At 50.7% G+C, this 26,713-nt stretch overlaps 1 protein-coding gene across 1 annotated transcript in view; it reads right to left on the bottom strand.

Annotated features, from left to right (window-relative positions):
• EHD4 (EH domain containing 4) overlaps window positions 1-26,713 on the bottom strand; it is a 78,230-nt gene that overhangs the window by 41,572 nt on the left and 9,945 nt on the right. Inside the window, exons 2-3 of the mRNA XM_075531611.1 lie at window positions 16,536-16,712; window positions 5,185-5,282 (exon numbers count right to left, since the gene is read on the bottom strand). Coding sequence (XP_075387726.1) covers window positions 5,185-5,282; window positions 16,536-16,712 — 275 coding nt within the window. The remainder of the gene's footprint in view (window positions 1-5,184; window positions 5,283-16,535; window positions 16,713-26,713) is intronic.

Consider the following 26,713-nt stretch of genomic DNA (forward strand, 5'->3'; position numbering starts at 1 on the left):
TGACGGCAGTGAGTTTGGTGTGGTTCGGTGCTAGGCAGGCACATCACTAACGAAGTCACGCCATCATCCTCGCTTTAATTCTTGCCCTGACGCTGTTGGTCAGTGCGTTTGTCCCTTTGTCTGATCAGGAAGAGCTCAAGGATGGACGGATCAGTGAATGAAAACCGAGTCTAGAAAGAAATACTCTCACTGACTGCTAACTGGTTTTTGACAAGGAATCCCAAGACAGTTAAGGGGGGGAGGGGTCACGGGATAGTCTTCCAGTAAATATGTGACAGCTACATCTCTACGTGCAAAAGAATTCAATTAGATCCCCCACTGCAAAGCATAAAGAGTAAGCAATCCAAAATGGCCACAGGCCGAATGAAATACAAGAGCTGAACCTCTCAAAAATCATAGCAAAAACAACAGGTCTATGTCTCATGATGTTGGGTTGAGCAAGCCGTCTTAGACATGGCACTAACCCCTCAGGCGGCAAGAGACAAACAAACAAACAAACTGGACTTCACCAAAATTAAAAGCTGTTGTGCTTCAAGGGCTCCACTGAGGAAGTGGTGAGACAACAGAAGAAAGTACTGTAAATCACACGTCTGACTGATAACCAGAACATATGAAGAAGGCGTGCAACTCAATGATAAATAGAAACCAATTAAGAATCAGGTAAAGGATCTGCAAAGGCATTTTCCAAAAGAAATATGCAAATGACCATTAAACTCACGGCCGTCGAGTCAATTCCAACTCAGAGACCTTACAAGGCAGGGGACAGCTGGCCCTGTGGGTTTCCTACTGGAACTCAGTATGTGAGTGGAGAGCCTCATCTTCTTCCCATGGAGGGAGGCTAGGGATTTCAAACTGCTGACCTCGTAGTCAACAGCCCAAGACGTAACCCAAGACAGCAGCAGGGCTCCTCACCAATGACCCAAATGCACAGGGGAACACGCTCCAGGCCTCCGTCCACTAGGTTAATGCACAATGAGATACCGCTTGGCACCCACTAGTGTGGCCATAATAACCAAGAAGAATACTCATGATCGCAAGGATTGGTGAAGGTAGGGAGAAATCGGAGCCTCACACATTCCTGAGGAGAATGCTAGATGGTGCAGCCACTTTGGAAAAGAGGCAGGTGAGCTCCTGAAAAGGTTCAATATTGCAGTACTGTCTGATCCTAGCAATTCCAATTCCGGATCACATACCCAGGACAATGGAGAAAGCACACACAAAAACGTGCACACAAATAGCCACCTCTATTATTCATTAGAGCCCCAGGAGGAAAAGCTAGCACCCCGTGCCTATCAGCTGGTGAATGGTGCTGCCACTGGCTGCCGGTGAGTCAACACCAACTCCCGGCGACCCCAGGCACCTTACAAATGGCCGAGCCAAAAGGCTGGTGGCCCCGAGCACCGCAGGGGGCCTTGGAAAACAGGCCTGGTGCTCTGCAATTAGGAACCCTGGTGGCAGAGCGGTTACTCAACAGGCTGCGATCGGCAAGGTCACCATTTCAAAACCACCTGCTGCTCGACCTAGTCCCCCGGGGCCACGAGAACAGAAGAATGGACAAAGGAAATGCGGCGCATCTGCACCATGGACTAGCACTCACTTGTGAGAAAGAATCCGCTCCTGGGAAGGGGCTATAACAAGGACGGGCCTTAAAAATGTTTAGGTTCAGTGAGTTTATAAACGATGTCTAGCACATGATGGGGAGTTGGGAGATGGGGAGTTCTTTGGTGAGCGATGCTAGCGTGCTGAGGTGGACTGTGGCCGTGAAGGCACAGTTCTGTACATGCACCAACAGCCAATGAACTGCGCCCTCAAAGCAAGAGAGAAGGCAAGGTCTGGGGCAAGGGGGAGATCCCCTTCTCTTAGCCGTTTCGCTGACTCTTCCCATCCCTCACCTCTGGGGGCTCCCGAGTCCCCTCCACTCACTGCACATCTCGATAGAACTTGCATCATTCACAAGGCAGAGTGGTGTGTTTGTGTGTCTGTCTACTCCCCCTGGATGGGTAGGCCCCAGGCAAGACCTATGTCTCACTCACTTTGAATCCGGCATCGAGGACAGGCTTGGCACCCAGGAGATGCCAAATAAGCATGTGTGTCGAATGAATAGTCTCTAGTGCGCTCCTGATGGTACCCATTTATGTCCATAGCATCCCTCCTAAAACAAGGAAACATCAACATGTGAGCACGCACACACGGGAGGACATCTGCCCTGTGCTGCTGTGGTGTGGGCATTAGTCTCTGTCCTCTGTATGTCACAACCTATGCTTTTACCAGCACGACCTCGTTTTATAGGAAGATGACACCTCTCCCAAGGCCACACGGAAGCACTGCCTGGCCTTTCCCCACTCTACTACACAGCACAGGTTTTGAGACCTCAATCCCTTGATTGGATCAAGGGCAACAGTCAGATGTAGTCTCAGAAACGTCATGAAACTTGGTGAGTACTTCTAAGGTCCATGGGCGAGGCTGGCTCCCTTAACCACACGTTCCTCCTCCCGCCATGGCCCTCTGCTGGTTTCTAAGACTCTTGTTCTCAGCACCCTTGGTGTTTCTTAGCAGGATCTTTGCTGCTGTCTAGTTTCAGGTCTTCTGGTATCTCAGAAGAGAAGACTCGCTCCGCTTTCTCCTTTCCTAGGCAGCCTTCAAAATCCAGTCTTCTGTCTTTTAAGTTAAAAAAAAAAAAACCAACAAAACACAACTTGGCAAGTTGGTTGTGCTTGTACTTCTTCCCTAATTGGGGCTTGTTTTAGCTTTTCCTATTTTTTTTTTCCTGCTCCATATTAACCACGGATTCGATTTCCACGCCCTGATCCGGGGCCTGTCAATCCCTTTGAGATGCTCCACTGTGTGGGCTACGTCTGTCCGTACTCAGATGCCTCTCATTCTTCTCGACGGCTCTCCTGCATGTTGCAGTCACTGGACGGTGCACATGATTGGTGTGCTTGGCTGCTAGCTGAAAGGTTAGAGGTTTGAGTCCCCCCCCCCCCCAGAGGCACCGCAGTAGAAAGATCTGGCACACCACTTCTGAACAATCAGCCACTGAAGACCCCCCAGAGCCCGTTCTACTCTGACACACCCACGGATTTGTCGGGAGTTTCCTGTGACTCAGTGTCATTCTGCAACGTTGCCAAACTTAAAGGTGACCTAAGTGGTGCTTGTGTGTAAATCTCTACATATTAACTAATGACTATGAAGCTTAGGTTACCCCATCAATGAAGTCAGACTCTCAGTTTCATGACTCACTATGATTCCATGCTTTTAATGAACTCTGGTGGTGCACATGGGCTATAGGGATTGAGCAGGTCACCCCAAGGTGGGCAGTTTCAAACCCGCCAGGTGCTCCACGGGGGAGAGATGAGTGAGCCTGGGTGCACCTGGAAAAGTCTCTCTTGAACACCCCTGACAGAGGTGCCATCAGCAGGAACTGACCTTTGGGTTTGGCGCTGTGGATAGTGCTTTTACTAGGGGGCACTTCCTGCCCTTTCCTTTTCACCGTCTTCTCAGTGTCAATCACTGGCTGAAGGTGACCGGCCCACTGCTGTCCCATAAAAAGAGTAGAACTACAGACCTCTTTGGGTTTCTGAGGCCGAGGATCTTTATGGGGCAGAAAGCCTCACAGACTCGAATGCAGCGAGAAGGGATGAAGCACCCCAAGAAGCAACTCTCAAATGTCCATTTAACCAGCTGATGGGCCTAGGAGAGCGGAGAGCTCCACTGGAAAAGACATGTCACGAGTTTACTTATTTTTTCTTCTGCAGTTGTTCAAATTTTTTAACAGGGGAAAAACTGCAGTATCCTTGTTACCAAAGTTAAGTCTACTAAACGAAAGTATCGGGATCTCAGACGCCACGGGAATAATTATTTGTGCTAGCAGAGCGCCTTCAAGTTGATGTACTGACCACGTGCTACATTAGAACTTTTCATGCTCCCTCTGCTGACGGGGACATTTTGATGGGAGCCAGAGCCTGCAAGTCGGTACCAAGCTCAGGAACAATGTCTAGATGGTGTTTTGTTTGGGTTCAGCAGGAGCTAGGCAGTATTCCCGGGGAAAAGCAGCCCAGGAGCCAGATGAGTAGGAAATGGACAAAACCCACTGCCACTGAGTTCATCCTGACTCACAGTGGCCCTGTTTAGAGTTGCTGAGGCTGTCTGGCTTTCCCAAAGTAGATAGTCTCAACTTTCTCCCAGGGAGCCACGGGTGGATTTGAACTACCCAACACTTTCCCTGGCAGGGTGACCAGGGCCCCAGGAAGAGACTGCCAAGCAGTGAAAAGAAGGATGTGTGGTCAACGTGCTCTGTCGTCTCATCTCTAGAGCCTTAAGGACCAGGGCTGCTTTTGGAGAGACAGTGCTCTTGAAGACCGACAACGTTTCATTCTGTCATCCACAAGGCCAGCACAGGCTGGAGCTTACGCAAGGGAACTAACAACAGCAGCAGCTGGAACAGCACTGCTAGAAATACTTCAAACTGCAGCAACCTACAAGTCATCTCTATTCTTTGGAGTTAAATGTGTTGAAAATGTCAGCTGAATAATCCAACACCAGTTGTGCTACCAGACCCGTCCAAGTGCCTGAGCTCGGGAGCCCTGATCACGGTCGGTCACACTGTCCTTCCTCAACAGCCACTGTGTCCGTCGGGGTGGCATGCTGTCACCGGCTGGCTTCAACTGCCTGTGCTATTTCTGTGCCTAGGATGTGAGTATAAGCCATGATCCATCAAGCCAGGATATGAGTCAGGTTAAACAGAACTATAAAGAGTTAAAATGAACCAAGCTTCAAAGCATACTAAAAATATCCCAGCATGCTCCGCCATGATTGTATCCGACCTGCAGCTTGAAGGACGCTGGGGAGCAGAAAGACATGGGTGATAGAATTGGCCAATGCACTTCCAGCCTGGGTTTACAGCACCATTGGTCATTATTTGGTCACCTCTGCTGGGCATACTTCCAACTGTGAACATTTATGTGAAGTAGCATGAGAGCAGATGACAGTGTGTAGCAGAACTAAGAGGCCATAGCTACAACTCTGGCAAGTTTCTTGGTTGAAATGGCAGAACGTGCGATTCTATCACCACCTGACTGTTTCTCAGGGGTAGGGGGTAGGCTTTAGCTCTGGACTCCAGGGCTCTCCAATGATGCTTCGGGTGCCCAGGCAGATGGGTGGAATACAGCAGGGCTGGCCACTGACCTCGGCTGATGCGCTGCTTCTCTCCGGACAGGATGCCGGGGCTGTCAATGATGCTGATGCTCTTCAGGACCTGGTTGGGCAGCTGGGAGCACATGAACCTGGAAGACAAGGACCAGAGGGAGAATCAGACGTGTGCACTGCAGGGCGCCCTCACTGTAGAGGCCCCCGGCCTCTCTGGCCTGGCAGGCATCACAAGGATTGGCTGTGACTGACACAGGGAACAGAGACTGGTGCCCACCAGCCAGATCCCTCTCTGCGAATTTTGGTTTAACTTTTGTACGTTAAAGGAAGCCTGGTTAAGCTGGCTGTCTACCCCTGTAAGCAGTTACACTTTCCGAAACCTGCAAAAGGGCAGTTCTGCTCTGTCCTGCAGGTTTGCTAAGAGTCAGAATGGTCTCGCTGGCAGTGTGTTTGGCTTTTTGGTCTGGCTACATTATCCTCAATTCAACAGCTCACAACTGACGTCGAACTTGGGTTCGAGCCCGGCTTCTAAGCACTAAGTCTGCGGTTTGAGCCCTCTAGGGCAGGGGTCCTCAAACTTTTAAAACGGGGGCCAGTTCACTGTCCCTCAGACCGTTGGAGAGCCAGACTATAGTTTAAAAATAAAACATGAACAAATTCCTATGCACACTGGATGAGTCAGCTGCTAAGCAGGACTGGCAGCAGCTGCAAAGACACCTGGAGGGCTGAATAAATGTCCTCGGCGGGCCACATGTGGCCTGCGGGCCATAGTTTGAGGACCCCTGCTCTAGGCGCTCTGTGGGAGAAAATATTCCAGCCTAGGAAACCCTGTGGGCAGTTTGGAATCGCCTCACCTGGTCACCACACCAGGCATGTATTAAGTACTTCCTTCAGTGTTTTACAAACATCATTGCGTTTCAGTTTCAGCTTCAGCTTCTCTTTAGAACACACAGCTGCTCAGAGACTCGGAGCCAGGACTTGTTCCTAGGTTGGCTCTAATTCATCTGTTCTTTCCCCAAACAGCTGGAGCTCTGGCTCCTGGGGATGCCATGCCTCTTTTAGGATATACTGTCCAATGGCCTGAAGTATCCCACATCTCTTCCTTGTCCTGGGCCTGCCCACTCCAGGAGCTAGAGATACTTGGGCCTGTAGTCCCTTTCTGATGCCCCAGGGATGCAGCATCTAGCCCATTGCCTGCTATGGCTTCCTGCCCAGGGTGAGGCAGGCACCGGTGGTCAACACCTCAGATCCTCGAGGTGCCCAGGGGCTCGGGGAGCATCCTCAGACTGGGTTAGGGACCGGGGCTTGGGGCATACTCTGGAGAGCATGCCCAAGCCCCGTGCCCAGTCCATCCTTTCTCCTTGCTCTGACCCTGACCCCCCTCAGCTGTCACTCTGGTCAGCTGCTCCACAGGCAAAAGGGGAGAGGGGGGGTACACTGCTGGCCTTGAGGGTCAACAGCAAGGGCTCAGGTTCAGCTCAGGCTTTGTCCATCGGTAGCTGTGGGGCCCTGGACAAGGGCTTCGCCCCACTGGACCACAGCCCCTCGTGTGCAGAGCAAGACATCTGGGCCACAGACGAGTGGCTTTCTTTCTCAGCTTCAGCCTCGGGGAGCTCTGTGACTACCAGATGCAAACCCGGCTCCGTCCAACCCACGCCACAGAGCTGCGTGGTCTTTGTACGAGCCTTGCAGAGGGCCATGTAGGGGCCTCTGCTGCCCTGTACTACCCTACATCTGGGTGGGAGATGTCTGAGCATCAGTCCTTTCATCCGGTGGGCCAGAAGGGAGGGGGTTGCTCAGGAAGGAAGCATGCTAGGCATGCTGAGCCACTGTCCCTGACATTTCAAAATAGCTTCCTGTGGAGGTGCTCAGGACACCATTCCCCAAGCGTCCTTTCTTTGTTTTCAGGAAGCTGTAAAAAGAACACTGTGATCGTTTTGTGGCTGGCAAAGGGGAGGCAAGGAGCAGTGACAGTGTCTTCAGGTCTCACGGCTCAGGCAAGGCTGACTGGGATGTCGACTTATGGCACCGAGTGTCCATGGGGGGCCAAATGCAGCCCTCGCAGTTAAAAACCTCATGACGTGCAGAACACAGAGGGAGGGCAGGCCTCATCTGCATATTTTCCTGCCCTTTCTGCACCTCCAACCTGGGTGCTTTGCTAGAAAGAGGACAAAGGTCAAGTAAGCAATCCGGATAAACTCAGGGAGGAAGGTGTCCCAGCCGGGTCTTCCAGGCCGGGCAGGCACAGCTCTGGCCAGGTCTCCCTAAGTGGCACCACGTGACGGTATCTGTAGCCATCTCTGACTATGGATAGAGGCCAGTCTTCCTCCCATCACATGCAAGCACCTGATGTCAAGTTTTCTAAAACATCGTGTGTCCAGCTCCCAGTGCAAGGCTCACAAAGGGCTTTGAGAATTAGCTCTTCTCTCCCTCCGTGCAAAGAGACAAGCTTTCACCACCAGCCTGCCCCCCGCCACGCCCCCTCCCCCCCCCCCCCCCCGCCTCCTGCCCAGTGCTGGAGGCAGACCATGGGCCACAACCAGATGCAGCCAGATGTGGAAACGACATCATCCCCCAAGTATTTCAGGGACCGCAAAGGACCAGTGCAAAGAGGAGGAGGAAGAAGAAGGCCGGCAAGCAGCTGCCTGTGCATAGTTCCTCCCGACAAGAGAGAGCTGCGCCCAGGGCACCAGGGAGCACTGACACCTTTGGGTGGGAGTGGGGGCAGGACAGACACTCGGCTCACCTACAGAGGGTGAGAATCACAGATCAACACTCAGAAATCCAAACCCAAACAGGGTCACAGCAATGTGGTCTTGTTCTTGTGCTTTGAGAACGCAGGGCTCTTTCTCCTGCACGTGGCTGCCGGCCTCCGCCTGGCCTTCCCAGCGCTTCTGCGGCAGTGTGTACAGGCACAGATGTGCCGTCCCACTGGAGTTCCTACTCCGCCCTGGGATGGTGGACTCAACGGGGGCTCCCTCGTGCCCTCTCCACTGCCCACTGAACACACAGACCCATGCTAGTCAACCGCAGAGGTGCTCCTCGCAGGGGTTTACTCAGTAAGTGCTGCGGAGCGCTTTGTTTTTGTTTGGACAGTGGTGAGTTTGTCGGCTTTTAGGAAGTGTCTCCCTCCCCAAAGGCTGACCGGAAACGCTTGTTTTCTGGAGTCAGTGGGGGGGGAGGGGCAAGACTATATACCAAGCCCACACCCCCAGCCCCTCCACCTCCAGGGCAGGCTTCCGAGCAGCAGAAAGGGGAGCACAGAGGCATGGCTGGGCAGCTGGGCGGCACGGCCGCACTCTCTCGGGGAAAGTGTGAGGAGTCTGCAGCAGAGAAACAGGGGTGAGAAGAAGAGATGGCTCAAAACTCCCCAGAGGTCAAGGTGCTCCTTCAATGATCACAATGAAGGAGACAGGCTTTCAAAAGAAGCAGGTGGTCTCTGCACGGTGACTTTAACTACCTAACAATGCAGCTCTCTTGGTCTTGACAGAAGGGATGAAATAACCTGGACCCTTACTGAGCATGTAGGATGTGCCAGAGACAGGTCTACGCTCCTTGCACATGAATAAACTGAATCCTCACCACCACCTTCTCAGAGAAGAGCCTGGTGGCATAGTGGTAATGTGTTGGGCTGCAATCCACCTGGTCGGCAGTTCAAAACCCCCAGCAGCTTCCCTGGGAGAAAGAATGGTCCTTCTACTCCACTCTACAGTGAAAGTCTCAGAAACCCCTGGGGGTGGCTGTGAGTCGGCTGTGACCGGGCAGCTGGCGGTAGAGCAGAGTGGCACCGCCTGAGACACAGGGGCTGTGAGTCACCAACTTACAAGGGAGGAGATTGGGGCATAAGAGGTCAGAGACCATCACCTGCGAAGTCACCTGGCCAGTAGCCGTGGAGCCGGGATCCTAACCTGGCCACTCTGGCTGCAGGTTCTAGCCTGCGAGTCTGTGATGATGGCTTCCTGTCTTTGCAATTGACTGTGTACCTTCAGTTTACTCAGAGGCCAATACCCTAAAACAAATTAAGGTGGGGTGAGCCACAGCCCTAGGTGCATCTCCTCCTGTCCCTCCCCACCAAGCTGGCGTGGAGTCCACCACGTGTGTCTGGGTAGACCAGTGCTCTGCAGATCACCGGGACTTTTTTCTGTGGTCCCTGGAGGTGGACTTAAACCTCTAATGCAGTGGTTCTCAACCTATGGGTTGCAACCCTTTGGAGCAGGGGAGGGGGGGGGGTCAAACGACCCTTTCACAGGGGTCACCTGATCCATAGCAGTAGCAAGCTTACAGTTATGAAGTAGCAACGAAAATAATTTTGTGCTTGGGTGGGGGGGGGGGGTTGTCACCACAACATGAGGAGGGTGGAGAATCCCTGCTCTCTGTGCAGCACCAGGGCACCAGGGCACGCACTGCTCTGTACAGCTTGCGACCAGATGTGGAGGGCCGAGAGGTGAACAACAGAGGCTGAAGCTCTGGGTGCTGGGCCCCCCTATTGCTCACCACTCAGGGATGTGAGGCCGCTGAGCCTCTCTGAGGACTCCCAGGTCTGCCAGTCCCAGATTCTGACTCAAAGCGACCCCACCTGCCCTGACTGAGCAGCACTGCCCAGAGGGCTTCCTGGGCTGTGACCCTTAGTGGGCGTCGCCAGAACCTGCATAAACAGCTGAGTTCCACCTGCGGACCTTGGTTAGCAGCTGAGCGCTGCCCCGTTGCATTTCTCAGGCTGGTCATTGGGGTCACGGAACCCTGAGGGCACAGTGGTGAGGGTCCCGAGGTGTCTTGAAGCACTTGCTATGACCTGAGCGACTTCATGGATGGGGAGAGCATGACCAGAGAGATGACACAGCTTCCTGAGTTTGCACGGCCAATGGGACACAGTGCCCACAAAGACAACTCAACTGTGCAGCAAACCAAGGCGGGGACAGCCCTACCCAGAAAGTTTAGGCAAGTCCTTGGCGGCCAAAGAGGCATTTCGTTCCTGTCAAGGCTGGAAATAAAGGCCCAGGGCTGAAGTTTAGGCCGAGCCTCAGGAGATGACCATTTAGCACCTGGCTCCGAATCAGCCATCTCAAGGAGTTCAACCCAGACAGCGTCTCCTGGGGTCAGCAGTGCAGCTGGTCTGGAGCGGAAGGCTGGCTTTGGGATGGTTAAGAACAATGGTCTGTCCTCTGGGAGCTGCCACCCCCGGGGGTTAAAGAGTTACAGGATAAGCTTCATCAAGCTTATTATGGGTAAGCACACCATTAAAAATAATAATAAGCCCCTCATTAAAAACAACAACCGCTTTGCTGGTAAATCAAGAACGAATCTTGGCAAGAGCCTTGGTCTGCACAGCACGGTAACTGGTGGAGATGACACCTGCCCGCCCGACCGTGCGGACTGAGGGCTGTTTCTTCTAGGACGTGCTTGTTGGGAGATGAGTGACAATGGAATGCTCAAAGCTGAAAACAGAGTTACGGAAGACTCCACGAAGAGTTACAAAACTCTAGGTAACAAGTAGCATAACCGTCTAAAAGGAACACCTTTTAAAATGTAGTGTATTATTGCCAGATCATTATAGGGACGCAACCCCCCGAAAAGCCAAACCCACTGCCGCCGAGTGGACTCGGACTCATGAGGACCGTGTGGGACAGAGGGTACCGGCTGCATCGGGTTTTGCATGCCTTTGTGGAAGAAGACAGGTGGGGGGGGGGGTGTTAAACCTGCAGGCCTCTGGGTCAGCGGGCCCCGCTTAACCCATGTCACCACCAGGGCTCCTTCTACACAGGCAGGATAGTGGTTTTTCTTTGTAAACAGCTTCATTGATGAACAGTTCACCTGCCATACAATTCAGGGGTCTGAAGAGAGCAAAGAAGAGTTGGGGAATCGTCACAATCAACCTTAGAACATTTTCTTCACTGCTTTATTCATTGGTATCAGCTCCCCACTTCCCTGCACCCTCCCCTGCCAGAGCCTTAAGAAACCATTCACCCAGTTACTGTCTCTATAGATTTACCAATCCCGGACTTCATATTTAAAAAAAAAACCATACAGCTCCCCTGCTCCCAACAATAACAAAATAAAACACAGGAAACACCTCAACCCGAAAGAAAAGAAAGAAAATGAAAACGAGAACAAATCGAAACTGGTCCAAAGGGAAAGCAAATGATAGAACGGTAAGCTGTCTGACCCAGGCGCCATTCACATCCCCGGCCGCTAACAGTCAGAGGGGGTTCGGTGGAGGCCTACTCCACATGGGGACTCGGGGTAGACTCTGGTCGCTTCTGCCACCACCATCAGGCTTATGCTGGAAGAACTGCTCAGATCCCTTCAGTTCAAGAGGGAGTTTCAAAATTTGTATTCCTAGCATCAGGGATTAAAGCTATTTAAAGGAAAGAAAGAAGTAAAATCTATGAAGGAATTAAATGAGATCATTTCTTCTGTGGGAGACCACACCTTAAGTTAGACTAGCTCCTACCTAAAAACACCACAGACTGCCAAAAGAACACACAAACCCATCTTGGAAGAAATACAGCCAGAGCACTCCTGAGAGCAAGAGTGGTGAGGCCTGGTCTCACCCATGTTCTCTGCAGACACCAGACCTTGGAGAAGGACACCATGTCTGGGAAAAGCAGCGAAAAAAAGGATGGCCCTGGACAGGGTGGACTGCCACAGTGGACTCACACTTGAGAGCCACTGTGAGCGTGGTGCATGACAGGGCGGTGGTCATAGTTTGCTTGAAACTATAGTCCAGCCCTCCAACAGGTCTGAGGGACAGTGAACTGGCCCCTGTTTAAAAAATTTGAGGACCCCTGCCGTAGAGAACCCGAGAGAGGCCTGTCAGTGGAATGTGAAGCATGAGGCCACCCTCAAGCTGCTTCCACAGAACTCTTCCTGCTCTGGGACCAACTCCTGTGTCACTTGGAACTGCCTTTTAGGGTGTTTGTCCTGATGTCTCAAAACTGCACTGTGGACACCCTGTTAATTTTGGAAACCGGCATGGATGGAGAAATGACTGAGGTGCCACCGACCCATCCAGTGCCTGGGGAGATGACATCACGTAAGCCCGCACGGTGGGGACTACCTCCTTAAGCACTTAACTCAGAGACCTCTGGGAGCAGATGCTAAAGCTGCCTCCAGGTCACGAGAGCCAGACCTATCCTAGGGTGGGATGCTGGTGGTTGCCCTGGACGACGGATGTCCCCACAGCAAACAGCCAGTCCCTTTCCTACTAACGGCATCTTCACCTAGCTCCCAGCGCTGTACGCTGTACGGAAAAAGTGGGGGTGCTGCCTTAGGGTTCAGCCTGCTGTTGCTTCCAGAGAACTCAAAAACGTCCCTGCCATCGAGCAGATGCCGACTCACAGCGACCCTATAGGGCAGAGTAAAACAGTCCCCGTAAGTTTCCGAGACCATAACTCTTTCCCGAAGTAGAAAGCCCCGTCTTTCTTCTGCAGAGGGGCTGGTGGTTTTAACCGCTGACCTTGTGGCTCGCAGCCCAGCGTGTCACCCCTAGGCCATCAGGGCTCCCTGTTGTTGCCAGAGGGGTGCTCTAATGATGAGCACACAGTGAGTGTCTCGCACCGACTCTGCCCCTTCAGCAGAGGCTGGGTTGAAGAGACCTTGTCACATGGAGGCTTCACCAGGCTGTCTGCTCTGTGAGGTCCGTCCCTCCCTCACCCATCCAGGTGGCCAGCAGCATGGCTGGGAGGAAGGCTCTTCTTTGCCAGAGCCTCATGGAGGTACAGGCTGGGGGACAGGTGGCGATGGGAGTCCCAAATTGCGGTTCTGCCTCTGCCTCTTCCTGACTTGGTGGCCCTGCGCCAAGCACTTTACTTTCTTGCCTTAAACTTTCTCATTTGTGCACTGGCATTAGTCTCGTATGTCTTATTAATCCCCTAGGATCATGAGTGGGCCTCCTATACACGTCGCTACGGATAACGGCCATCTTCACCAGCACTGCTGGAGAGCCACCGTCACGACCGCCGGGGCAGTTCACGAGGAGCCCGAGGGGCCAGGATAGCGGAGCCAGCAAGGATGCTGGGGTTCCAATCCTAACACTGCTACCGAGACAGTCACAGGGCCCTAGGGAAGTCAGATGAACCGCTCTAGGCTTCAACGTGAGGAGCCCCGGTAACGCGGCAGGTCACACATGGGGCTGCTAACCACAGGTCGGCAGTTGGAACCCACCAGCATCTTCGCAGGAAAAAGATGAAGCTTTCTCCTCCCATAAGGACTGAGTCTCGAAACCCACCAGGCAGTTCTATTCGGAAACCTACTGGGTTGCTGCGAGTTGGGACATACTCAGTGGTAGTGACATTGTTCTTGTCTGCTTTGAGTTTATGCTTCGACTGGTGGTGGAATGGGTTATACACGGGGCTGCTGACCGAAAGGGCAGCAGTTCAAAGCCACCGGCGGTTCCACAGGAGGACGCTGAGGTTTTCTGCTCTCGTCAAGGTTTATAGCCTCAGAAACCCACAAGGGATGTTCTCCCTGTCCTACAAGGTCACCAAGTTGACATCAACTTGACGGCAGTGCGTCGAACGATTCTTCAACTCTCCTCTGCCAGGATAGAGGTAGTATCTATTGTATGGGGCTTGTGAGAACTTAAAGCTAATTCGCAGGGAAAATTTAGATTAGTATGGACACATAGCAAGCATCTTACAATTAACGGCTGTTATTTTTCTACACATTGTTTTTTAATTCAATTAATAGTTGGTTATCTAGTGCTATACATGGATTCTTTTCGACACGTAGAAATGAGGAGTTCATGAATCTTGCCACCCAAAGTCTACCCTGATTTTTTTTTCTCTCACATCTGTTATGTGCTTTAGATTTGGGGGTGAAAACAAGTTGTGAGTACAGGGGTAGTGACTCTTCGAGTCATAGTCTGTAACTCCCACCAAATAACCTTTCCCTGCATGGGTCTGGTAAGAACTTGGGGGAAGATACTGATTGATAGGATTCACCTGTGAGTATTTCCAACCAGATTCTTTGGAATAGCATCCTACTATATATGAAAGGAGCCCTCTGAGAAGCAGGGCAGGTATGGGGTGCATCTGTTGGACCTGAGAGCCTTGCACAGTGAAGCTCCTGGATCCAGAAGACAGCTATGCTCTCAGACAAGCAGCAGCAGAACCAAGAGCCAGAGTGTGGAACAGTGTTTTCTGCAGGAGGCTGGCGTGCAGAGTAGGTACCTCTGGGCACTTAATTCAGGGAGCTGGGTTCGCTGACCCACAGAGCTGAAGCTGTCCTGGTAAACAACTACCCTGAGCATTTCTCACTGGCATTACAAATTGTTACAACCTCCTTAATAAGCTCTTTAACTGTGAATCTTGTGAGTTTCTGTGTAGCCAATGCAATGGATATTAGAAACTAGGAAGGTAAAATCATGGACACCAATTTCGACAGAGCACCGAGAAACATAAATTATCTGTCAACATGAACCAAGCCAATAATCACTTATCAAAACCCAAACTCATTGCCACTGAGTCGATTCCAACTCACAGTGACCCGCTAGGGCAGAGTAAAACTGCTCTTGTAGACTTCAGGCTGTAAATCTTTACGGAGGCAGAGAGCCTCATCTTTCTCTTGCAGAGCCCTTGGTGAGTTTGAACTGCTGACCTCGAGGTTAGCAGTCAACTCATAACTCAGTAACCAATAGTCTGGGGTTTCTCCTTGTGACTATGGGAATTTGAAGGACATGGCAGCCTATTATCTTTTCAAAAAGTCTTTGTCAAACAAAGGACCAGGACAAGCAACCTGGCTATTTCCCGCCCTGTGACATGGTTGCAGGGAGGCTCTGAGGGGGAGTCCTAGTCTGCCTCGCTGGAGTCTGGCCCACTTGGTTCCATGGGATCCAGGGGACTGACCCTCTGCTGCTGACTCCCAAAGCCCAAGCTCTCGCTCTCCCCTCCCTGGTACCGACCAAGGTTGCCCTGGAACCCAGGAGTCACATCTCCCTAGAAGGGAACACTGTGTGTGTTGGGAGGGGGGGGGGGTCCTCTGGGTGGCTCTCTGCAGGTCACCAAGAGAAGTGACGGAACTTTCTGAGCCAGCCGTCATCACCTGACCATGTCCATGCACCCTCTCCCCAGGTCCCTTTCCGCCTCCAGGATGCTTTCTTTGGTTTGCAATGGGAGCATTTAGAAGGCCTCTAGGAGCTGAGCAGCTACTTCGTTTAATCTCCCACAGAAGGCACCTGCAGAGGTTACCTGGGCCACGCTTTGCAGCTACAGGATGACAACAAGGCAGAGGGTTTGTCCTGGGCAGATGGCTCTCAACTGGAAGGATCTACTTCTATTGGTAAAAATCTCTCCAAAGGAGAAGTACAGTGTGTGTCTCCTCCCGTCCTCTGTCAGCTCCCCTCTCACTTCCCTCTCCCGTGGACTTGGGCTGTCCAGCCCATTCTGACGGTGATGGTGATGGTGACGGTGGCAGAGCAGGCCTGCTCCACAGATCACTGGGCCGTTCTCGCCATGGGGCTATGGAGTGGGTTTGAACAGCCAACCTTTTGGGTAGCAAACACAAACCACGTGTGCCAACGGGGTCTACTCTCACACACAGAGGCTCAAACAGCTCCTCCCTGGCTCTTGAGCAGCAGAGAAGAGGCAGGACCGAAGAAGGAAGAGGAAAGGGTAAAAACAAGCACTAGGCGTGGCTGGGTGGGGCAGGGCTGGGGGCGCAGGAAGAGCAGCAGAGCCAGTCGGAAAGGGAGGAGCTGTATCCAGGAGAACCCCGGGCCCTTCTCTCTGCCCCACGGAACCTTTGGTTTCACTCTGGTGGAAGGATAAGGGGGTGTTTTACATGGATGAAACACACCTCCAATTAAGAGAGAATCTCAGCCAGTAGCTTCGATAACCCAAACACCACAACCCAGCCATGTAACCAAACGCACGTTTCATGTTTTGACTCTGTCTTCTTGTCTTGCTCTTGTGAATGTGGAGGCTCCTGAAAGTGTGGGGGTGAGAAATAGGGGACCTCAGGTGGGGGCACAGCAACCACACCCCGGCATCATCGCCAGGCTCAATCTGGGCATTGAGAAAACCTCAGGGCTTCCCTAGCTAAGCCCTCTGGCTCTAGGAGGCCCCAGTGACCAGGAGGTCATTACCACCCAAGGCAACCCGATCCATTTTTGTACAGCTTCAATTACTAGAAATTTGTTCCTTACCCTCAGGGGCCTTATAATGTCCATTATAAAGCCTTATAATGGCCTGAGCTCCGCTCTCTGAAGCAGAATCAGTATAAGCGGTCATTTTCTATGGCTGCCTTCCCAAGACAGTCTAGGAATATAAACCACAGTCCCTCTGGTCTCTCGTCCCTGTGCTGCTGTTACTGGACTTTCACACACCATTGGCAATCACTCACAGAAAACGTTTAAGCCACCTGACCAGAGGTGGCCATTTGCTGGTCCTCACCGATTCAGGAAAGCATTTCCAAAACGACTCAGTTTTCGGAACGGCTTCTTGGGGTCCACAACCAGAGCATTTCCTGGGGTGCTGCCCTCTGACTCGCCATACATCACGGCAATGAAGGAGTCAGTGGTGGGCTCCGGGCCGATCCGCATGCCTGGGAAGTCTTGCTCCAGCAGGTACCTGGCAGAGGCAAAAGTGAAGATAGGTGAGACGTCACCATGGTGTCCTGTGTGACCGGTGCTGACCCCAGGGCTCACCAATGTAACTGGAGAGCCTGCCTCAGGTAGGCAGCAACGGCTGCCTGTTGACTCTTGTAAATAAAGAAATCCATGCATCGTCAGCCTTCTGAGAGTAGACCTCTTCACAGCATGGCTGTGCCGAGCAGGGGCCAATCCCACAGAGGTTTGCCCAGTCAGCTCCCACCCCCAACCCCCCCCCTGCCCCCAGAAAACCTCAAGCGGGTTCAAATCCTCTGCAGAGGCTTGTCCTGATCTGCCCCTCCAGTGTGTTGGGGGCACCCTCTCCCTCCCTTCGGGATACTCCATGCTCACTGGGTGGTTTAAACGTTTTCTCCTGTGGGTGATTTCAGCACGCACTGTCTGAGGTCCACAAGTACATCCCCAGCTCTCAGCGCTGTGTCTGCCCACGGAGGCCACTCAAGGCCCAGAGACTTAAATAACAGACAATTGCCTTCCTTGTCACTGGCAATCAATGACGCCAACACATCCTCCCCTGTTTGTCCCACAGCTCCCCCGGGCCTCCGAAAAGTCATGACCGCAGAAGAAAGTCTCCAAAGACACCAGGAGCAGTGGCAGCTGCTCTCGGGGGGGTCAGGATGAAGGGGAGGGTCAGATTAGCTACCAGCAGGATCAAGGCTAACCATTAGACTGGGTAAATCAGAAAGATATGCCCCTTCCTCTGGGCAGCTCCAGTCCCGCACAAGCTCCACAATTGAACATGAACTCTCACGAAGCATAGAGCTGGAGCCTGGGGTTCTTAAGGGCTGGGAGAACCCGTTGACATAATGTGGGCACAGGAGACAGCTGGATGAGGCAAGTCTGCTTTCTGTCACCGAAGCCATTCAAAGGCCTTCCCTCCCTGTGTCCCTTGTGGATGCTGTGGTGGTTGTCTGCTACAGAGCAGGCTGTGACTCACGGAACTGAACAAGGCCTGTTCCTGGTTCATGATCATTGGCTGGTCGGTCTGAGCCAATACTGTGGCTATTTTATCCATCCCCCCCACCCGGCGAGGCACTCCCTCATGCTCACCGACCCTCCACTTCATTAGCACTGTGCCCTTCTCTAGCCGCCGGTCTTTCTGAGGATGTGTTCACAGTGGGTGAGCCGGGGACTCGCCACCCTGGCTTCTAAAGAGCATCCTAGGATCTCAGTCCACACCTAGGTGGTGACGCACACATGCAATGTGGAGGGAACCAATGGGAACTCGAAGACGGGGAAGCAAAAACACAGCACCTTCCCACAACATGCAGCAGGGATGGTGACCAGGTACAGGGTGATGATCTGGGCAGAGCCCTGTCCCAGGTCTGTCAGGGAGATGGCCCCTCGCCCTAGTGAAGGAGCTCAAGGGAAGAAGCCTGTACCGTCCGTGTGGTCAAAAGGGAGTTCTTTGCCTAACAAGCCCTCAACACTCAAACGTAAGGCCCAAACACGTGCTCTATGTCTAGATGCAGAGGGAAAGAATGGCGTTATCAAATGCTAGACAAGAGCGTGCCATCTCCTTCAGCATGAGGAATCGAGCCATCGTGGACCGGTGTTCTGTGACTCAAGCAGGTTGCTCCATCATCTTCGCTCTTGTTACTAGTTTAACCCCTAAAGCCGCTACATTTGGGGGAGGTCAGGAAGAGATGCACCGGTTACACATGTCCCCTAGATTGGCGTAAATTGGGGGAAAGAATTGGAACAAGAGTGTGCCCTTGGGAATAAAGCAGGAAGAGCTCGGGTCCACTATGGGGAGGGGGAAGAGGGCACACCCACCCATACAGCACGGTACTCAGGCTGCCCCAGGGCGCTGGGCCAGCTCTCCCCACTCTCCCTGGAGAAAGCTGGGGAGAGGTAGGGCTTCTGTTTTTAAATGTGTTCAAATTTAATTAAAACAATTTTTCCCCAATACCCTTTCCATCACATGCATCATGCAACCTTTATAACCACCACCATGACCTCGAACTCACAAAAAAACTCATGAATCACAAACAAAAGCGTGTGGGGAGGGGGGAGGATCTTGGCGTATCTACTAGCTTTGAAACCCATAAGTCGTCATGAGATCCTGCACAAACCTCAGAAATAGCTGATAGAAACCAGTGTGAGAATGGCTCGCGTTTCCTGAAGCACACCTCCTCTCAGAGGAGTCGTGGTAGTGCCGTGGGCTAAGCGCTGGACTGCTAACTGCAGCCCCATGGGTTCAGACCCACTGCTCCCAGGAAGAAAGCTGAGGCTGTGGGTTCTGTAAAGCATTCCGGTCTCAGAAAACCTAGATGGGGTCGCTAGGAGTCAGAACCACTGTGAAGGCACTGGGCGTGGTTGGGTTCTTGAGGCCAGAGTGTGGATGCCTATGAACACACGAATGTAGGATTCATGTTTTACAGCCCCTTGGGAACTCAAGTCTGAAGTCATTCCGCAGCAAAGCTAGAATTCCAGGGCCAGCCACAGTCTGTCTCCCACCCCCAGCCATATGTCCACTCCCGGAGGCCTGGGGGAACTACGAGGAGTTAGAGGCGAGTGAATGGGGAAGGGGTGACCATTAAGGGAAAGGGGTCGGCCTCTTGAAGATCAGCAGCCAGCGTTCCCAGGCTACAGGAGGCACCCACGGTTCCCCAAGCACAACAGGGTGAGCCCCCTGTACTGGTCTGAAAGCCGACAGGCCCTTTTCCCATCAAGCCAGTACAAATAGCAGTGGCTGGCTCCCCAAAGATAGCCCATAACAGGTCACACAAACCAATAAAACAGATGAACCAGTCGAGGACCCAGCCACTTTTGGGAAGAGAGCTCAGTGTTGAGTTTCTCCCTAGCATCAGGCATCCAGCCCAGGCTCACGCTGGGGAGGTAGAATGGGGTTGGGGCTGCGAGGGTGGAAGGACATCTAATGGCTGTAGTTACCCAGTGAGCCCCCAGCTTACCTGAAACCAGAGTTTAAGGTTTAAGATTACCTTCAGGGAGTGTCTGAATCACCTTCTGGTGTTTCATTTACAGAAAAGCAAATCAATCCCCCATTAATTTCAGCCTAACTGGGGTTTGACGACAAAACCTAAATTATAAAATGGTGCGTAAAGAAGTGCAGGTGCTTCCTATTCACGTAATAGAACCTAGCATCGCCAGACAGAACCCCTTCACAAAGAAGCTAGCATTGCCAGACAGAACCCTTACCAAATAATTATTTTTAAGGAATTCAGCATATGTGGAGCAGTTTGAAGTAAAGGTGTTCCCTGAACCGTGAACTTGGTAAATCATTTGCTCTCCGGGTGCTAGACAAAAAGGAAGTGCAAGCAATCCATCACGGGATAATTATACATCCCACTTACATTAGGAGTTCGTTTAGCTATTCTTTCTTCCACAGATAATAAAAATGCAAAACTCAGAGCTCAATCTCATTATCAAAGTAATAAACCATGAAAGGCAGCATATGAAAACTCAAACTCACTGCCGTGGACTGGCCTCCAGTAGCACATTATGGGGGGAAAAAAACCCAACCCAAAATGCTCAGGGCCCTTCCACCTTCCTGTCCGGGCTCCCTCATCCTCTCCCCAACCCCCCATCAGGGATCTTCTTGCCTAGACTAGTCTCTTTCAGGCCTGAAATTCCTGCTTCTGTCTTCCTTCACTGGCCAGCATTTCCCTTGTCTGGCAGCAGATTTAAGCCCCATGACCTCTACCCTCTATCACACCCATTCTCTAAGCCACTTTACAAGGTGGCACACCCCTCCTAGGAGCCCTCTCTGCTGCACTCACTCCCCACTGACCCCACTCACTCCCCACTGACCACCACCCCCACTCCCCACTGACCCTGGCAGGCAGCAGAAGTGCTTCCTATTTCTCACTCAGTGTTGACGTGCCTGGTGGGCCTGTTTCCTCTCGATGGTTCCCGCTTCCCGGAAGGCATGACCCACACACTTAAAACTTTAGAATCTTAGGGATGGTAAATAATTTTTTACAGCAACCTGATAAACTTAATTATATATGTGACTTACACACAGAGGCTCCAACACGTTTGTGGGAAAATTAAATTATATTTTGTTTTTTCTTTTTCTATTATTTTCTAAATCATTTTATTGGGGCTCATACAACTCTTATCACAATCCACACATACATCAATTGTGTAAAGCACTTAACACCAATCAGCAACAGAGCAGGAAGGTGACTTGTCGCTGGTCAAACTTGCTGGGTACTGCACTGTATGTGGAACCTGGTAGCTCCTCCCTCCGGGTCAAAAGCTCACCCTAAGTTGAGCTCCCTGATTTCCTGGCCCACAGAACCTCATTGTTACGTGTTATCAGCTGCCCTGAGTGGGCCACAATCAAGGCAACCTACACACAACAGAAATGGTGGCCAGCCCTGCGCCAGACTGCAGGTGGAACTGCTGTGATGTGTGTGTGTGTGTGTGTGTGTGACACACATGTGCAGTTCAGTGACATCAATTATGTTCATCTGCTTGTTCGACCATCACCGTACTTTATCCATTCCCAAACTGGACCATCCCCCCTTCCGTCAGGGTTTTCCTGGATTGGTTTTTGCAACAGCAGATTTAATGGCCTTTCTTCCTGGTGAATCTTAGGGTGAAACCTGTTCAGCATCATAACATGCCAACCTCCAAGGGAAGATGGGTGGTGGCTGAGTATGAAGCTGAATTCATTAGCCTGAAATGACCCTGAGCCTCCTGCATGGGAAGTAAGACTTTTTCTCACTAAGACACCAGTAAACACTCTCATGACTTTCCGAGGGACCTGTGAAGTGTAGGTCCTACACATACTGTGCACATGGCGCAGGGGGGAGATTCTGCCCGGAGCAGGGCCGAAACTCTCCTAGAGTCCTGCTACCCTGCTAGGAAGGCTGGCACATTTGATGCAGCCAGGAAACCTAGGACAACCAGGAAAACAAAGTGTCCAAGGAGGCTGAGCAGAGCCTGACGTGTGCCAGGCAGAAACAGAGCTGCCACACATCGGCATGCACAACATGACCCATCGGGCTAAATCTTGGGCTTTTTCACCACCGCAGAGGCTCTCCCAGAGCCACGAGCTGCGTGGACTCTTTGGTGTGATCTGCAAGAGCACGAATTCCAAGGATCCAGAGGCCCCAGGAAGACAAGAGAACAGAATCTATCTCGATTCTGGGCCGATTAGCTCACTCTACCGCATCCTGTGTGTGGAAGACTTGATTCTGTCCTTGGCCCCACCTTGCTCCCCCTTTTCCTGTGTTCTCAGAGAGGCCTGCCAACTCTTGTGGTGATTGCTCCAGGAGTCCAGAGCCAAGCCATCCACATAAAAAAGGTCCAGATGCTTGGGTTCCCAGCATCTGGGAGAAGGGGTGGGGGGTGACCTGACATCTCAGAGACCGCTCTAACAAGCCTCATGGAACACTGGCTACCAAGCTCTGGCTACACCCTGCCTTTAATATTTATATATATGTTATATATATATAATATATAAACATATATATGTTTACATGTAGTTTGCTTCTGAGAATATACAAAGCAAAACATATTGATTCAACAGTGTCTGTAGGTCTAATCCAGTGACATTGATTACAGTCTATACAAGTCTACAACTCCCTTTTTGAGCTGTCCCCCCTCCACTCACACAAACTCACGGCCCATGAAGGTTCCCATCGAGTCTTTCGAGTTGCTGGGGCCAAGGAGTTGAGCTGCTTTGACACAGGGTGTATGTGGGCAATGCATTTCCCCTTCATTGCTTAGGCTAGAAAACGTTCATTTGTTTTTCTTAACTTCAGAGGAAAAAATTTCACCTGTGACAAGGAGAAGAAAAAAAAAATCTCAAGGCAATGGAACACAAGCCAGGCCCCATCTCAAAGATGAGCTTAAGGATGACTGAAGCCATGTTCCCGGCACACACTTGGCCCTCCTGGGCACTCATCTATGCCAGTGTTTCCCACAGTAGGTGATACCACCCCTGGGGGGCGCTGGAACCGTTTGGGAGGGGTGGTGGTGCTGCTGCAAAGTGGATACCTACACTCTGTCCTGGGTCATGAGCTAGAGTACCAACAACTTGAACTGCCAGGGGGGGCAATGAGTAATTTTTTTCTCTGAAAAGGGGGCGAATGCCAAGCTTGAGAACCTCTGCTCTAATACATTGTTTTGACTATTACGCCGGTGCTTGAAAGAGGGGTGAAAGCTCTCCGTAGAGACATCTGAAAGTCTTGTGATATGCTCAGGTTTCCACAGGGATGATCTGGTTTCATCCAGTATCTTTCGAGGCGGGTATTATTTTTAGCCTTATTTGAGAGAGGAGGAAACTAAGGCCCACATAGAGTAAGCAGCTCCTCTATGGTGAGCTAACTGGTGAAGGAAAGCATGAAAATTTGAATTTAGGATTTCCCACGGGTCCTGATGGAGCCCAAGTGTCACCGTGGGCTAAGCCCTCGGCTGCTAACTGCAAGATCAGTGGCTCACACCCTCCAGGCGCTCCACGGGCGAGCGGTGAGGACGTGTGCGCCTGCGAGGGCTAGTGTTGGGAAGCCCAAGGATGAGAGCTGCTATGAGTGGGAACTGACTCGATGGCAGTGGGTTGGGCTGGGGGGACTAGTCCTTTGAGAACACTTGCTGATAGGTGCCCATGTCGATTTCCACTTTTAGGCAGCCGTGGGACAGCAGAGAGCTGCCCCACAGGGTTTTCTTGGTTGCAGCCTCTATGGGAGCAGAGGAGCAGGTGTTTCTGCCATGGAGCTGATGGGGAGATTTGAACTGCCAACCTTTCAGTCAGCTGCCACCAAGGAGCCCCCAGAGAGGCTGAGTTAAGTTAGCCTTTCTGTGAATCCTAACAGAACTATAAACATTAAGATTTGGGAGCTCACACAAGCCAGCTTTAATTTTTTTGTGGACAAAAAGTAAAATCCCAATTTGTTACTAGAATGCTCATGTTTATCCAACTGACCTATACAAATAGGAGACTTTTAACTAGACATTCAATAAGTAAGACAAACAAGAGCCAGACTCACCGATGTTGAGTCCATTCCAACTCAGCTGCCTCTGTGGGTTTCCAAGACTGTAACAATTTACAGCAGCAGAAAGCCACATCTTTCTTCCTCGGAGCAGCTGGGAGATTAGAACTGCTGACCTTGTGATTTGCAGCCCAATGCAGAACCCACTATGCCACCAAGGGATCCCTAAGCAAGCACCCTAAAAAGATGGCACATGCATGTGGGGCTGCCTCATGAACTTTACTTCCAAGTGAGAGAGAGGGCTTGTGATGGTAAGCAGACATAAAACACGATTGTGCTGGAGCCATTTTTCAAAAGCCCATTACACTGATTCCGAGAGTCATTTTATTCCTTCAACTATTACTGAAATTTCAAAGCACCGAATTGCAAATGAGACACAATAGGAAATATACTGTTTGTGTTCAGCAGAGCAGCTGTCTCACTTCCTTATTTTTCAATCAGGGTAGGAACTATTCATATTTCGATCGATAATGCCTCTAGGAAAATGTCACAGAATATATTTTTATCAGCAGTGCTTATTCGTGCCAGTATTTCACGAGGAAAGGGACCTGAAAGACCTTCAGCTCTGATTTGCCATGAACCTAGGAACGGTGGTTTCAAAGCTGTTTACTTTGTTTAATCCTCATACTCACAACCAGGAAATATAAAAATCAAACATTATTACAGATGTCTCATAAAACGGCCCATTTAAAATCCCTTGCTAGGAGGCGCCGCCACAGCCGTCACTGAAAGCAGGCAGTAAAATCATAAGGCGTGTTTCACACATACATTTTATATTCCACCCTCACTGCCACTCTACCAGGCATAGGAGAAAACCGTGCTTACCACAAAATCATCCCTTGCACAAGACCACACGTGTACAGGGTGATGGCCTCTCCCAGGATTTTTATGTATTTTCATCCAGTTGTTGGATCCAGGTGCATCTAGATTTTTTTCATGCTTAATTTTCCCGTCATTAAAAAGTATTAAAAATGACTTGAAAACATTGCTTTTAATGGCCACATAATATTTCAGGGTGCATATATATCATTTTAGTTAGCCGTTTCCTGACTGTTGGGCATTTCAACAGCTTCCTCTTTCTTGCTGGTAGGAAAAAAGAAACCAGCAACAAAAACCGCTGAGGCAAACATCCCTGAAGACACATTTCAGCTACGTTATAAATATGACCTTCTTTGCATTATTAAAAAACTAAATGTGGTGTATCTTCACCTTCACTTAACAGCTGCTTGCCTTCCTTAAGTGTGAACCCTCAATTTTACTTTAATTCTTCCGTCAGTTGAATCACTGATGCACGGTGACAAGGATTTTGCTCATCTTATGCCATCTTTGGAACTGCTGTGTTCCCAGTGGAGGAGCGGGAAGGTCAGTCTGCTGAACCCAGAAGCTGGAATTTGCTGGATGAAGCCTTTCCATCTTCCAGCTATGAATGGAATTTTAAGCTACTCAGGCTGAGATGGGCACATTACTGTTGTGACCCTGGTTTGTTTGTTTGTTTGTTTTTTAGGGGGGCAATAAGAAAGGATGGGAAGGGCAGAAAGAGGAGAGGCAGAGGGAATTTACTGCAAAGTAAGGCAACATACACTGTGCCAGCTTCTTACTGACCTGTTTGAGGAGCCATTCATTTGCTCCGTGTTAGCTGGGGCTGGCTGTGCTATGACTCGCCATTGAGGAATCTGACTTTGGCTTTGAAGCTCTTGGATCCTCAGTGGACCATAGTCTTCACAAGGAGGCCACAGACCAGGACATTCCCCAAAGTTATCTGACCAAGGAACTTATTTATTTATTTATTTTGGGAACACTTTAAAAAAAACACCTATCAACAATCTTTCAGAATTGATTCTGCACAGCTCAGATTTTTTAAAGGCATTTAATGAAACTAAAACCCCATACTCTTTTTTTTTTTCAAATGAAATTCTCTTACTATTAGTGAAAGATACTTTCTTAATGTGATGACTGTGTAAAACATGAACACAGCAGCTGGCATGGCATCGTAAGGTGAACAACTATCATTAAAATTAGAAGCTCCCTACGGCTGCCACCTCCCAACACCAGAAAACAAGCACCTGAAGAGGGGATGCAGTACTCACAAAAACAGCTCAAGTTCTAGCCAAAAGTGTTCTAACAGGATACCTAAGAGCATAAAATTGGAAAACATCCTCTATGTTCCGAGCTGTACAATAGAATAGGATGCAGCCACTCAAGTTATTTTTGAAGACTGCTTAGTGACATGAGAAAATATTCTTCTTAGCACGTTCAATAAAGAAAGCAACTTCTTAGACTTATCATGTCATCCCCAGTCTTATAAACACGACTTCCATGTCATCACCAACAGTCCTTGCTAAAAATGTGGACAGATCAGGCTTTGGTTCACAGGCTGTGGCAGGCCCACCAAAGGCAGCCTACTTCAGGGTTGAGGTGACCCCTCTCCTGGCTGGCTGGTTCCATCTGTCAGGGTTCCACTACCTGAGCCTGCAGCTAGCAATCGCTCCCAAATGTTCCCTGGGGGACGCTGCAAAGGTTTGCTCTGCACGATGAGCTATGCAAGATGAACTATCAAAACCCAGGACAGAGTTCTGCGCCACACACAGAGATTTAGACTCAGGAAGTCGGGGACGGGGCACTGGAATCTGAGTATTTCTAAAGGTTTCCCAGCGGTTGCGATACATGGCCAGTTTCAAAAACAATGGCTTTCTAGTTATTGGGTTTTTGTTTGGTTTGTTTCATGAACTCCAAGCAGGTTACGTTTCTAAAACAGCTAAAATGTGTGCTCCGGGACATTTATCTCAGCATGATTTGTAACGGCAAGAAATGGGAAGTTATTGAAATGCCCAACAGTCAGGCATTTAGGAACCATGGCTTTCCTGTTTTCTGAGGTTTTGAAAGTGACTTTTAGAAGCAAACTCCTATATGTGAATTAAAGAAAAGAACTTCCCGAATTAAAAAGTGAAATTCTTGTCATTGTTTGCCACACATTTGCTCAGATCCCCAGATGCCGTCA

The sequence above is a fragment of the Tenrec ecaudatus genome, chromosome 14 (genome assembly GCF_050624435.1).
Source record: "Tenrec ecaudatus isolate mTenEca1 chromosome 14, mTenEca1.hap1, whole genome shotgun sequence".
In the NCBI taxonomy this organism is placed as follows: domain Eukaryota; kingdom Metazoa; phylum Chordata; class Mammalia; order Afrosoricida; family Tenrecidae; genus Tenrec; species Tenrec ecaudatus.